General features: G+C 56.4%; 1 protein-coding gene across 1 annotated transcript in view; it reads left to right on the forward strand.

Moving 5' to 3' along the window:
* Window positions 1-699: 699 nt before the first annotated feature.
* Window positions 700-14,849, forward strand: part of CREB3L1 (cAMP responsive element binding protein 3 like 1) — a 34,556-nt gene continuing 20,406 nt past the window's right edge. Inside the window, exon 1 of the mRNA XM_046644505.1 lies at window positions 700-1,287. Within this exon, the coding sequence (XP_046500461.1) occupies window positions 1,186-1,287 (102 nt within the window). The 5' untranslated portion in view covers window positions 700-1,185. The remainder of the gene's footprint in view (window positions 1,288-14,849) is intronic.

Consider the following 14,849-nt stretch of genomic DNA (forward strand, 5'->3'; position numbering starts at 1 on the left):
CATGCAGCCAGCCAGCGTCTTGGCTCAGGCGGACTCCATGGCCGCTGTTCTCCAACTTGTCGCCCTTCAAAACCATTAGGGGGACTTGATGCTTGATGAGAAGAGAGGTCCTCCGCCATCTCTGTTGTTCACCAGGCCCCTTCACACACAGGAAAACTGGGTGCAGTCCTTGCCCTGAGGGATCTCAGAGTCCACTGGGGTCATAGACTCATGCGCAAACAATGACAATAGCGCATTAGGCGCCACGCGGAGATAAGCACACGATGTCCCGTGAGTGTACAGCCGTGGTTAACTGCTCCAGCCAGGGGAACAGGGAAGGCTTCCTGGAGGAGGAGGCCTGTGAAAATCTCCCCATTGACAGGAGACCTGTTGAGGGGCCCATGAGATGGAACTCCCTGACTTTAGATTTGCTTCAGGCTCTAGCATAAGGCTGGTAGACTGGAAATAACTCAGCTCCCTCATGAACTTATGGGAAGAGAGGCTGCCAAAGCCTTAACAAGACGCCGAGGTTCCAGGAACACAGTTATTGGCTCCAGGACGATGTTGCTTCAAGCCCCTTCCTTGAGCGTTCCTTGGCAAGGAAGATTAGCTTGCAGCGGTCTCTTTAAAAGAGGAGGGGCGATGCCTCGGGCCACACCCCCTCCTCATTAATATGAAATTATCGTGAATATTGATGTGGGGGCGTGGCGCCTCGGCCAGCTGGGCTCTCCAGCCCGGGGTTCCCGGTTTCACAGAGGAAAGTGACAGAAGCCGTGCAGAGGGAGACGCAGAGAGAGCGGCGCGCGCGGCGGCCACTCGGTCTCGGGGGAGCGCTCGGCTCCCCCGCCCCCGGCTCCCACCCTGTCCGGGGGGCTCCTCAGGCCCTCAGCCCCTCTCCCGGGCTCCCCATGGAAGCCAGCTGCGCCCCGGGAGGAGCAGGAGGAGGAGGAGTCGGCTGAATGCCCGCGGTGCGCCCGGGGCCCCTGAGCCCAGCCCGCTCCGCGCCGCTGCCCTAAGGCCCCGCGCCCCCCGCGCCCCCGCGCCCCCCACCCGGGGCCGCGCCGCCTCCGCCCGCCTCTCCCGCGGGGCTTCGCCCCGGACCTGCCCCCGCCGGCTTGCCAGCGCTCAGGCAGCAGCTCCGGGCCGGGCGCGCCGCCGCCCTGGAGTGAGGGAAGCCCCGCCGAAGGGGTCTCCGGAGCGGCCGCGATGGACGCCGTCTTGGAGCCCTTCCCGGCCGACAGGCTGTTCCCCGGATCCAGCTTCCTGGACTTGGGGGATCTGAACGAGTCGGATTTCCTCAACAATGCGGTAAGATGAAGGGTCTGCGTCCCCCTTGCATCCCTCCGACCCCTCTCCGCGGCGCGCCTGGGCTCCCCCTGAAGGACGGGACCGCACATCACTGGGCAGAAGCGAGGGAGGGGGCTCTGTGTAGGGTCCCCTGGAGAGACACGTGCTTACAGCTCTGAGATTTGGCGACTAGACCCCTCGACACCTCCCTAGAACCCGAACCCGGACCGCGGCCTCTGAGCTCGCGCCAGGGGGCACCCCTCCTGGGGGCTCCGTCTGTGGACACACTGGCCTCCGCCTTCCAGGGGAAGGGGACGTCGAGGCGTCGGGGCCATCCGATCCTCGGATATGAACTCAAAAGAGACACCCGTCCTGCCCCCCGCCCACGTCTTCTAGTCGTCCTCCACCCACCCCGCGGTTCCAGGACCAGATTGGGCGCAAAGTGGCGGCGCCCTTTCCTGAGCCCCCTTTAAGGCCTCGGTGGCTCTGCGGCTGGTTCTCCGCTGGGGGGCGCACAGGGGAGAGTACGGAGGGCCAGAGACCCGAACCCCCCCGCCCCCCACCACCACCAGGAGGCCAGAGCCAGACCCCGGTTCCGAGCCAGACTTGGAAACTTAGGGGCGCTGACGCGGCCGCCCCCGGGAGTCCGGCCCGAGATCTCCCAGGGAGGGACAGCTGCTCAGCGCAGCGCAGGGTGATCGCTCAGGAGGAGGGAGCCCTTCCTCCCCATGGCTGTGTCTCTAGGTTTCTCTGTCCCTCTGGTCTCCCCGACTTTCTCTCTCTCTCCCTGTGTCGCGGTGACTGTCTCTGGACTTGTCCTTCTCTCTCTCCCCCTCCCTCCCTAAGGAAACGTGGCTTCTCTCTCTCCTTCCCTCCCTCTCAGGCTCAGCCCTAAGGCCTTGCCTGGGGGAGGGGCGTGGGCTCAGTAACAGGAGAAAATATTTGGGTTCAGAAGGGCCTGCCAGGCTGAAATGCAGGCAGCTCGAAGAACCTGGGGGGAACCCACTCCTCCTTGCAATGAACCTCCAGTCTCCCTCTCTGTCACACACACACCCCCCAGGGATCACCTGGGGGCAGAGGCGTCTCTGCCTGCTGGTCTCTACCTCCTGGGACTAAGATGAACTTGGCCAGACAAAAGCCAAGCCACTAGAGACTAAAAGGACTGGGCATCTTGGACTTCCACGTAAACTGTCCCAGGCCACCAGACTAACGGGGAAACAAGCCAAGCACGGGAACCTGAGGCAGGGACGCATGGGGTGCCAGATCTTGAAGTCCTCCCTTAGGCGGCACATCCGGGTCACCCTGCTCTCTGAGGAAGGCCCCTGGTCCCAGGCAGAGGAAGCACACTTCTGCCGATGACGGGCCAAGCCAGGAGGGGAGGGGCTTGCGATGCTGGTGGAGAGGCCTGGGTTCTAGTCCTGCCTCTGCTTCTGCCTCCTGCTGTAAGCCTGGGCCCCCAGGCTCTCCTCCCTTGGCCCCCTGGGCCTCGGTCCCTTTGTCTGTAAAATGGGGAAAGGTTGGATCAAGTCTTTCTATGATGGTCTGGCACGGATCCTAGGAGTAAAGTGGCAGGGTTCTGGGGTTCCATCCCCACCCTCCTGGAGTTGGTAACAGATACTGGTCGGAGGGAGGGGCGTCTGTTGAAGCTGGTGCCTTTGCAGCCACGGGGGTGGGCAGAGCCCCCGTGGGCTTCCCGGAGCCCTCAGCCGCTCTGAGCTGGGCTTTCTTCTGAATGAACTCTGCCGCCGCCGACAGCCTCTTCCTGCTGTTCCATTCAGCCTGCATCCCCAGCTGCTCATCTGGGCCTCGGTCCAGCGCAGGAAAGGAGGCACGACCAGACAGTGGGATCCAGCACTGGGCCTGAGGGGGGAAGCCCTGCTGGGCAGCTCCTGCCCTCAGGCCCAGGCGAGGCCGGGGGAGAGGAAAGGATTCCGAAGAGCAGACACAAAGAACTCCTGGGCTGGGAATCAGGAAATTGGATTCTAGTGGCACTTCTGCCGCCAGCCAGCTGGGCAGTTCAAAGTCACTCATCTGGGAAATGGAGACACAGAACCTTCCCATGGTGTTATTGTAAAGATTTAGTGAGGAAATTAAAGACGAACATAGGACGATGCCTGGCAGGTAAGTTTCCATAGTTAACTAGCTCCAGAGACTAGATAGGATGGTGGTAAGAACTACTCAGCTAGGGGTTGCTGTGTGACCTTGAGCAAGTCACTTACCTTCTCTGGTGCCTCCATTTAGATGTCTAAGTCGCCTTCCAGCTGGGACCCCATACCAACCCCACCCACAACTCTCTCTTGATCCTGCATAAGGATAGGAAAATGTTTCCAGGGTTAAGGATGGGAAGGGATGGAGTCTGTGTGCTTCTCAGTCTGGAAGGTGGACAGCAGGGTATCCCCCATTCCTAAAAATCCAGATGAAGGCCATTTAGTCACATGGAAGACGTGCGTGTTCTGTTGCTCTGGGCAAAAAGCAAAATTCAAAAAGTACGCTCACCGTGAACACAACTAGGAAGGACACAAACATTCGCTGGGACAGAGATGGGAGGAGGAGTTGGCAAAGCGAAGGCAGGTGCTCCTGGAGGTGGCCAGGGGATTTGTTTTTCTTCTGTGAAGATACCTCCCTGCTCTTGCAATCTTGTCTGTGTGATTCTCAGAGACACCCCTCAGAGGGGCTGCTCTTCCCTCCCCCTCCCCACTCTCCCACCGTTCCTGATGGGGCCGCCCTAGAGCCCCCTCCCTCTACCCTGTGATCCTTTGGGCCCTGGGCAGATATGAGAGAGTGTCTGGTGCCCCGAGAACTGAGATCAAGGGCCGCAGGGAGAACAGGTCGCGTCTCGGATACAGACACTGGGTCTGGTGCCTCTTGCCTCCCTCCTCTGGTGAAGGGCAAGGGCTGACTCTGGTTTCTCTAGGGGGAAATGGCTTTGGATTCCAGAGAAGCCCCAGCCAGGGAGGGTGTGGGGAGGACGAGGAGGACGAGGAAGAGGACGTCTGTTGTCTCAGAGGGGAGCAGCAGGAAGTGGCAAGGATGTTTGCCCAGCACACTCGTTTACCTGGGGCAGCTGGGGAGGCAAGGTGTGGGGAGGACCCGGACCCAGGGACAGCCCAGGGGAAGGGGGGCATGGGGCTGAGGCTGAGGGCTGCTCCCCCAGCCCCCAGCGTGGCTTCCCTCGAGATAAATGAGGAAGCAGAGAATCACCACCGCCACCCCCCTTTTGGGGGATTTAGAGAGATTAGAGAAATATGTGTGTTTGGGTGTTGCTATGTCTGTGTGTGGGCCTTTAAGAGCCCTTAAAAGGGGAATGTGTGTGTGTGTGTGTGTGTGTGTGTGTGTGTGTGTGTTTCTCTTTAAATTCTCACCAACAGGAAAGAGGACCCAAGGGCCAAGGCACTCAGTTCTCAGAGTAGAATCTGCTAGAAAAAAACTAATGGAGAAAAACTAATGGAACAGCCCAAATCCCAGGCCTCCTATTTGGGAAGGGAGATCTCCCCAGACACCCACTCCTCCTCCAAAACACTCAGTTTGTTGGGACAGTGGAGTTTTGTTTTGTTTTTGCTTCTCCCTTGGGGCTATGAGCTCCTTGAGGGCAGGGGGTCATCTGTCTTGCTCACTGCTGCATCCAAAGTAGGCCTCAACCAACCATGGCTGGATGAAGGAAAGGGGGCCCAGGCCAGCTTCCACATCTTTTGGGGAGGGGGAACAAGGGTGCTTAAGCTCATCTGCTCCTGGCCATCAGGACCCTGCAGCCGCACTGTCTCTGAGATTCAGGAGGGGCTCTCCATGGTTTCCAATGAGTTGTCATTGCCTTGAGCTATCCCCATAGTGTGATGCACAGCCCTGCAGCCCCCGGGCTAGGGCAGTCTAGAGCTAGCTGACCCACACCAGATTTGGACTTGTGGCTTAGGCCTCACCCTTGAGCATTAAGGCTCTAAGGCTTCCATCTTCCCCAGTTTCCTCTCCTTCAGATTGCTCTGGGACTCTGGGACCCACAGTTACCTAGCTGAAAACTAAGTCTTTTCAAAGTCCTGCCTCAGGACCTTTGCACATGCTGTTCTTGCTATCTAGATGGCTTTCCCTCCAGTTCTCTCCATCTCATCTGCCTCCGTTCAAATGTCACCTCTTTGGAGTAGCCTCCTGAACCACCCCAAGTGCCTGTCATTTTCTGCTTCAGCCCTTGATTGCTTTATCCCTTATCCCAGTTTGCAGTTAATTTATTGGTTTATTGTCCATTTCCTCCATGGAAAGTAAATTCCATGATAGCAAGGTCACGTCAGTTTTGTTCACTGCCATAAACCTAGTATAGCACAAAACAGTACTCAATATAGTAAAACTCCACCAGAAGGCAATAAGCTGAATCTAAAATTTTCAATCATGTAAAATGTGGAGTTGTGTTATTGCAGGATCAATGAAAAATAATATTTTTCAGTTTGTCTGTGCCATCACAGAAGGCACAAAAGTAAAGACTGTGAAACCTTATTGCATTCAGTGAACCAAACTGAGAAAATTCCACGAGTTAAAGGCAGTCACTTCTTTACCAGCCCCACAGAAATAAGAGTTTTGCCCACCTTTATTTTGCTACCTTTATTGCCAGGCACAGGACAGAAGCCAAGTTTCCATCACATTGTGGTGAACTTTGCTCCATTTCAAGGATTTACTGTATTTGTAGAGAAAATTACTTTAGACCAGGCAATCTTTGCAAGAGAAGGGGAGAATATTTTTAAAAAGACAGGCCTGCGTGTTGAAGAAGTGTACTGATAATTCCAGAAGGGGCCCTGGGGCTCTCAAGGTCCTGGCCTGGCCAGCCCTGAGGGTGATGGGTATGCTCGATCCCACAGAAAGGCTCTGTGTGTCCCAATCTGCTGGGAGGTCCCTCCGGCTTCCCTGGACCAGCTGGGGAGGGTCATTCTTCAGTACACACATCTGGTCCTTCAACACCTGGGCACTGAAGGAGCATCTGTGCTGGGGCCAGGGTTACCCGGATGAAGGCTGGAGGCACACCTGGTCCTCCAGCCCCCCGCAGCTGAATGAGAGATTCAGAGAGGGACGTAGACAGTGACAGCACTTCGGGGCGCCATGGTGAAGCAGAGCATGGTGAGAAGAGGAGCATCCAGCCCAGCCGGAGGTCACCAGAGGTTTCTCAGAGGAGGTGACCTCTGCAGCCTCCCTTCCCATGTCTTCAACCCTACTGGCAAAGGAGCTACTGGAAAAAATTTCAGTGGGGAGGATTGGGGCTGTGTCCCTTTTATCAAGGATCATTTATAGGCATCATTGTCCCCTGAGACTTAGAGAGGAGGGGACAGTTAACTCTGTCCTCTGGGCAGTGGTCCCGTGGAATGAGTCACAGAGGAGACAGAACCATCTCTCCTGCTCTTGTTCTGCTTTGAACTTTGCCCTCTAGGGCAAGGAAAGTTTGGGATCTCCTCTCAGAGGGGCCCCGCCTTCATCCTCAGCCACGCCCATCCTTAGGGCACCGGGGATGCCTAGAGCTACAGGGGCAGAGCCAGCACATTGCCTGGCCTGTGAGAGGAGACAGCCCACATCCCATCCCATGCAGCATCCCTCATACTCACTCCGGATGCTGCTCTGCAGCCCGCCTGGCAACATGGACCTCCGCTCGGCAGCTCCCAGGACTCCCCAGGAGGGTCTGTTTATGTCTGGCCTGGCTACTGTGCCAGGAGACAGGAGGATGAAGGACATCCCACGCTTTGTGTCTTCCCCTCCCCATACCATGTGCCTCCTGCAAGTCCTAGTACTGAGGCCTCCAGGAGGATCCCTCTCTGGGACCTGGCTTGCCCCTGAACCTCCCTCAAGAAACCAGCTCCAGATGCTGGAGAACAGGCTGTTCTTCTGGAAGTCTCAGCGCTCCAGGGGGCAGGATGGATAAGGAAGATTTGGGTGGAGTTAAGTTAAGACCATGAGCGTTGCTCTGGCTGGAACACTGTGTCACCCCCTTGAGCAGGCTAGGGGAAGTCAGAATATATGACAAGACCCTTGACCAGGATTGGGGAGAAGGTAGAGGTGGGGGTGTTGGTTCAGGAGAAGCTGGGAGGGGCAAGATATGGCCCAGAACTCTAACCATCAGAGAAAACAGGGCAAAGGTGATTTCCTTGGAAGGTCAAAGATCCTGATCCCCATGGCCTGGACACACCATATCCTCAATAAGGCCAACTCGACAGCCAGAGCAACACTGGGCTTTCCTGAGGCCAGCTCCCGCGTGCCTTTTCTCCCATCTCTCCGGGAACAGAGCCCTCACTGCAGCTTCCTTGGCCCTTGGCTCTTAGCCCAGGAGCCATTTCACCCATCACAGAGAGGCTGACACATCTGGGCTGGGCTGTGTGGTCCAACAGAACAGCTGGACAGCAGCAGCTGTCCCCTTTTCCCTTCCAAAAGAATACCAAAAATGAAAGAACAGTGGAGTCAGGCAGGCTCTTCAGGCCCTTGTGGAGAGCCGGGAGGCAGTCTGAAAGCAGCAATGGAGAGGACTTGCTCAGGAGGCAGACAGGCCTGAGCCTTTGCCCGTGTGTTCCCCTCTGCCTGGAAGGACCTCACCTCATCTCCCTAACTCACTGTGTGACCTTGGGCAGATCACTTCTCTTTTCTAGGGCTTGGTTTCCTCATCACTGAACTAGACTGAGAGTTCAGGGAGTATCAGGAATTGTTTTTGTCTATTGTGTAGTTATAGCTATAGCGGCTGAGTGGTCAAGAAATGTTTATTTATTGGATAGATGGATGGATAGAAGGAAGGAGTGGGGATGGGGGATGGATGGATGGATGGAAGGAAGGAGTGGGGAGGGGGGATGGATGGATGGATGGATGGAAGGAGCGGGGAGAGGTGATGGATGGATGGATGGAAGGAAGGAGTAGGGAGGGGTGATGGATGGATGGATGGATGGAAGGAAGGAGTGGGGAGGGATGATGGATGGATGGATGGAATGAGTGGGGAGGGATGGATGGATGGATGGAAGGAAGGAGTGGGGAGGGGGGAATGGATGGATGGATGGATGGATGGAAGGAAGGAGTGGGGAGGGGTGATGGATGGATAGATGAATGGGTAGGTGGATGGATAGTGGACAAAAGGACACTTCCAGCTTTGATGGTACTTTTTTTTAAGTGGATTTTATTTACTTATTCAAAGAGTGAATCTTAAGCTAAATCTCAACCTAAAACCTATCTTTCACTTTACCATGATGGCCTTTACCATTATGAACTATATTGTGCACGTAAAAGAATGCATAGAAGGCATGTATATGAATGATAAAATAGAATAGAATGGACACCCGGGGACTCACTCCCGGCAGAAGAAATAGACCCAGCTCTAAATGTCCTGGTCTCTCAAGGCTGCACGGGTTTGGGGAAGAGGGGAGCTGTAGGCCCTGAGTCCACTCCACGGTGGGCAGATTCTGAACAGGAATGTCCTGAGACCTGGTGCCTGCTCCCAGACCTGACCCGACCAGGCAGCGAGTCCACAGGTCAAGTGGCAGATACCTCGACAAACACTGGGGAGCCGAGCCGTACCTGAGGTGCGGTGGCCTGGCCATTAGTGGTCGCCTTTAGCTGCTCAGACCTGGGAGCAAATCCTGGCTCTTGCTGTTTGTCATCTGTGTGAGCCTGGACAGGTGCCCCTCCCTCTCCCAGCGTGTTCCTCATCCATAAAGTGGGGATGACCATGGAACATAGGTCCTTATGAGGATTCCGTTAGACACTTTGTGTAGAGGGCCTCGCACGGGCCTGGCGCGTGGTGAGCCATCTGTAAACAACAGCTGTTGCTGCCGTTTTTATTCTGATCGTTGTTGTCATTGCCAGAAAGGAAGGTCCCCGGCATTGGACAGCCCTTGGAGGAACGTCCCACCTTCCCCACCCCTGTGCTGAGCCCTCATCATAGGGATTTTATTTTCCTGTCTGTCTGACCTTTCTCGAGCTGGAAGATTCTTTGGGTAAAGCCAGGAGACGCCAGGCCCCTTCTCAAGGCTCTGTCTTTCTGGGCAGCAGGAGACAGATGGCCAGGGATGAGCAAAACCAGGGTGCCAGGTGAGGACCCAGTGCATGGACGGGGGGCACGTATTTTGTTTCTGACCCTGTAGCAGGTGTTGGGATGGGATAGCAGGAAATCAGTCATTCCTTCAACAACCAGTATTGTCAGGTGTGCTTAAGAGCACACGCTTTGCCATCAGAGCATGGGTTCAAATCCTGGCTCAACCTCTTGTGAACTGAATGAAGCTGGGTAAGCTACTTAACTTCTCTGTGCCTCAGTTTCCTCAAACATTAAATAGGGTTATGAATAGTGCCTACCTTATCTTCTGAAACTTAAATGAGATGCTGATGGAAGGAGCTAGAACAGTACCTGGAACATAAATATTAGCTGCTATTATTATTATTATTATTATTTATTATCATCATTACTATTAGGCCTACTGTATGGTAGGCTCTGTGTAAGGCCCTGCACAGGGTTCAAGGATGAACTCTATCCCAGATCCTACCCTCAAGGAAGTTAAAGTTCAGAAGGAGAGATGAGTCTCATTGTGAATAATTAGAGTTCAAGGCATGATATTAACCAGTGACCTAACAGTCTATAAGTGCTATGGTGGCACAAGAGGGAGAAAACTCTTCCAGCTGGGTGATCCAGGAGGGCTTCCTGGAGGAAGCGGCATTTGAATTGGGCCTTAAAAGATGAGAGGTGTTAGAATGAGGAGATAAAGGGCAAAGGCACTCCAGGCACAAGAAGTGGTACTAGCAAAGGCCCTGCAGCCCTGGGGCTCACAGCAGGTTGGAGGAGCTGGGAGTGGTCACACACTAGGCTGGAGGGAAAAGAAAGCTGAGGGGCCCCAGGCTGAGTGCTAGGTTGAGATCAGTTTATGACAGACCTTGAACGCTGTGCTTAGGAGCTGGAGTTTTTTCAGCAGGCAGGAGGGAGCCAATGATAGTTCTGAGCTGGACAAGGTGGTGGTCCCAGCAACTCTGAGCCATCTCAGCACTAGGAGGCCTAGAGTCCATTGGGGAATCTGGGTGACAAGGGACCTCCCTCAGGGGAGACAGAATTGTGGGCCTTCCCTGAGCCCCAGAGCAGCCAGAGGCAGCAGCCACCCCAGGTCCCTTCTCTCCTCTGACTTCCACCCCATGCCCTGAGGTGACTCTCACACTGGGCCAGGAGTACCACTTCCCTTCTGGCTCTTTCTTCCCTAGCACTGGGGGCCAGGCTGGCCTGGGGAGGCCCAAAGACCTCCACCCTTGCAGAGGGACAGGCTGTCTGTCTTTGGGACTGAGAGCTCCGGCCTGAACCATGTCCTTCCTCCTGGTCCAACCCCAGGACCCTAAACAGGGTTCCCCGACCCCTCCTACAGGTCAGGACCCTCCACTATAAGGTAAACCATGTCCCTCTTGGCCCCAGAGGCCTCGAAAGATCTGAGCCCTCCTTCTGAGCCCAGCCCAGCCTGGCACGTCGCCTCCTTGGCCCTCCCACCCATCAGCTGGGACAAGATGCCCGGAGCCCCTTTCATCATCCTCCCAGAGAGGAGGCCCAGCCCTGCCCTCTGCCGCCCCAAAGCCTTCACCCCTTTCTCTCCCAGGGCTGCAAATCAGTTCCACATTTGGGATCTGGCATGCACTATCTGCTCAGAGCGCTCCCCTCCCAGTTAGCTCAGGCTCCCATCTCCCCTCACCCCACATGGCCCGCCTGTGGGGTCTGCAGAAGGGGAGGGGGTCCTGCCCTCATGACCCGTTCAGAGGTCTGAGAGGGAGCTGGACTGGGGGAGGGTACTGGAGGGAAAGTGGACACGAGGCCCTCCAGGGGAGAGATGAAAGAGGAAGGGGAGGGGGTGGGGCAGAGGCAGAGCTTGAGCAAGCAGATGAGGGGATGAGGGTTGGGGGTGGTGAGGGAGGGAGCGAGGTAGCTCCCAGCTCAGCACATTCCTGAGACATCTGGACGGGCTGGAAGGGCCCCAGCTGGCCCGCACGCCTGTGGCTCCAGCTTCTCCGCTCTGTGATGTCAGGACCCAGCTTGCCCCTCCTCGCAGAGTCCCACTGGCCTGGGGTCCACTTGGGGCTGAGTGCTGGGGTCTCCTCACTCTCCATGAGCAGGAAAGAGGCCCCTGGGGGCGGTGGAGGAAACCCTGCCCGAGAGGAGGCCTGGGCACGGTGGGAGGAGGCAGATACAGACGACCCAGGGGTTTGCCCGTGCCATCAGCTCAAGCAGATTCCTCCTTTGGACTGATGCCAGCCCCACCCCCTCCGCCCACCTCCTCCTTGGAAGGGAGCTAGAGACAGAGGAAAGACTCTGGAGATGGCTGCTTACCTTGAGCTGTGCCATCCTGAGCTCTCAGTTTTCCTTCTGTACTAATACTAATAGCTACCTTTAATGAAACCCCCCAAATGCCTGTGTTGCATAAAACACTTAACAAATATCTCATTTAATCCTCCCAGCAAACTGATGGGGTAGATATAAGTACCCTTATATTCTAGCTGAGACTGAGGCTCAGAGAGGTGAAGTAACTTGCCCAAGGCTACACAGGAGGGGGCAGAGCCAGCATTAGAACCAGATGGGTCTGCCTGCCTTGCTCCTAACCACTGAGCAACACTGCCTCTGCAGATAAGCAGGGATGGGCCTAATGATGCCAGAATTCCTCTGGGCTCCCAAACTGTAATGATTTCTTTTGGCTGTTGTGGGGCTGTTCAAGAAGGGCAGGGGCAGGCATTAGTCACACACTGGGTGGGGGAGGGAGGGCAGAGGCAGCTGGCTTTGAAGCAATGGATGGATCAGGAGTCTCTGGAGGTCCCCTCCCTTAGAGCCCCAGAGAGGGCCAGACCCCAGGGGCGGGAGTCACAGCCTGATCCCCAGCCGAGCCCAGGGGTCCCACACCTTCCTTACCCGAAGAAAGGGAGTAAATAAGGAGAGAGAAAGCAACTTCTTCCAAAAATAAAACCTGAGGACAACTCAGACAGGCCAGGACAACGCAGAGCGCACTAAGGAGAGGGAAGAGGCCAAGGGAACTCCAGCCAGCGCCTGGTGGCAGGCTCCAGCCGAGGAGGGCCTTCCAGCTGGCCAGGGGCCGGGAGAGCAGCTCGGCCAGTTGGCCACTGGGCTCTGTTTATACTCTTGGGCCTGGCCTAAGCCTGGGGGCAGCTCCTCCAGTGCTGAGCTGGGGGGCTGTGGTCCCCCAGTAGCTGGTCTGGCTGGGGCTTCAGAACAAAAAAGCTTTGGGGAAGAAGAACCCGGAGAATGGGTACAATGGGCCCCACTAGGGAGGAGCCGAGAAAAAGAGTCCAGGTGCATGGAAACTGCTGGAGCGGGAACAAGCTGGCATGGGAGCGGAATCCAGGGCGGTCATTCCTGGAGGCTCAGCTGCAAAAAAAAGGCCTCAGTCCTTTAGCTCACTGACACATTCCTTCATTCACCCACTCAGTCAGTCAGTCAGTCAGCAAACACCTGAGCACCTAGCATGGACTGGACCAACGCTAGGCTCTAGAGATACAGATGGGAATTGGACACAGCAAGACATAGAGGCAACGTGGCTGGATCACTTCAAGCTAGACGAAAAGAACTTGGAAACGATCCTAAGGGCAGTAGGGAGTCATCAATGGTTATTGAGCAGGGGAGTCACACAGTCATATGTGTGTTAGAAGATCCCTCTTGATGTAAGGTGGAGAATGCTCTAGAGTTCAAGCCTTGGACCAGCTTCATAAATGGGGTAGTCACGCCGCTGGTCACAAAGCCTTTTGCTAGAAGGAATCAGGTTTTGTTCATCTCTGTATCCACAGGGCTGGGCACACAGTAGGTACTCGGTAAAGACTGAACAAATGCATGAGTGATGAGTAAATGGATGTGAAGGTGCCCTTATGCTCCAGAGGCCCCAGCACCAGCCCTGCCACTTAGTCTCCAGTGTCCTGAGCTGTCCCACAGGGATCCCCTGGCCACTGCCTATGGACCAACATCTCCAGGGGCCAGACCATGGGCTGCTGGGCCCTCAGGGGTGCCAGTCACAGCTCATCCCAGCCCTGGGCGGCGGTACTCACTGCCATCGCTTCCTCCTGCCCAGACAGTACCTGGCACCAGCCCCAGGGTTGGGCCACATTCATGGGCCGCCTGGTTGGATGATGCCAGGGGCTGGCCCGGAACCTGCAGGCCAGCTCTCTACCTTCCTGAGGGACCTGTGGTCCAACCAGGGAAGGGTTAGCCGTGTCAGGAGGGGCAACTGGAGGGCCAGACAAACAGGACTGAGGGCTGCAGAGAATACACACCCTCCCCGGGACCCCGCTCTGCATAGAAGCAGCCCCGTCCTCTCCCCCTTCCTTTCTCCAGCACAAACACACACAGGAATACTCAATCCCCATGATGCCCCCTCCTCCAGTCCTAACCCTCCCTGTCCTAGCCCCAGCTTCCTCACGGGGGTCACATGACTCAGACATGTGGCTTGGCACTCTTAGCATTCAGTTCTGCCGTGTTGTGAGATGTTGTGTGTGTTCGTGTGAGAGTGTGCATGACCACGTCTGTGACCGTGTCTGGGGTGAGTGCATGTATGCGTGTGAGCATATGGGAATCTATGTCTGTCTGGTCACACCCAAGGAGTGTGTCCTTGGTGGGTCTGTGTCAGTGCCTGCCAGCGTCAGCCTCTGTGAGCCCATGAGAGCGTGTTTGTGCAAGACCACCTGTGCCAGGTTGCATAGGGAACTGTCTGAATGTGTCCACGGGTGTGGATCTGACATCCTGCGCTGTCAGAGAGGTGGTGTTTCCCTGTGTGAGAAGGAGCCCCAGCCCACGTCTGCGTAGCATGTGCACACACACACACACACACACACACAAGCATTTCTGCTTATTTGGACTTGGGCTCTGTGGTGAATAGTTCTGTAGGGGAAAATATGAAACTCAGCAGCCGCCTTCCCCAGGCCTGTGGGGAACAGGGATGAGAGTGAGGTTGGAGGTTGGAACAATGCGCTCCCCTTAACCCCCACGGCCCTGCCAGGAAGGCTCAGGGAGGGGCTGGCTCCAGGGACGGGGAGAACCGACTCCATCCCTTCCCAGTCCCCGGAGGCCAGGGCAGAGGAAAAGAGCCCACTTTCTGAGAACTAGCTCACTTCACCCTGTCCCCACCACCCCTGCCTCAATAGGGGCACAGACGGTAGCTGATGGGGAAACTGAGGCCTGGAGAGGAGACACCCACCTGCCTTGCCCAGGTTTCAGAGCACAGCTGGATCTTGACCTGGGGCCTCCTGACTCTGAGTCCAGGGCCTTTTCCCCTTCAAAGGAGAGCCTTCTAGAGTCCAGCTCTGGGAAGACGACCCCCAGATAAATGGCTGGATGGTGATGCTGAAGAACAGGGAGGGACTGTCTGACAGCTGGGTACCAGGGACCCACCACCCCTCGCATAAGCCCCTCCCTGCTCTCTCTTGACCCTACCCCCACACACACTCAGGGCACAGCAGTGACTCAGACTGGTGTCCCTTCAGCTTGAAACGGGGGCAATTTTCTAGTGACCACGAGGCAAGTAACCGTCCCGGAATGTATGGGTCAGTGTGTGTAGGGGGCATGGGGCGGAGGGGATCCGGGTCGACGGGGGCGGGCGTGTGCGGGGGGGGGCGTGGCCCGCGCG

This window comes from Equus quagga, chromosome 17, assembly GCF_021613505.1.
Source record: "Equus quagga isolate Etosha38 chromosome 17, UCLA_HA_Equagga_1.0, whole genome shotgun sequence".
Taxonomy (NCBI): Eukaryota; Metazoa; Chordata; class Mammalia; order Perissodactyla; family Equidae; genus Equus; species Equus quagga.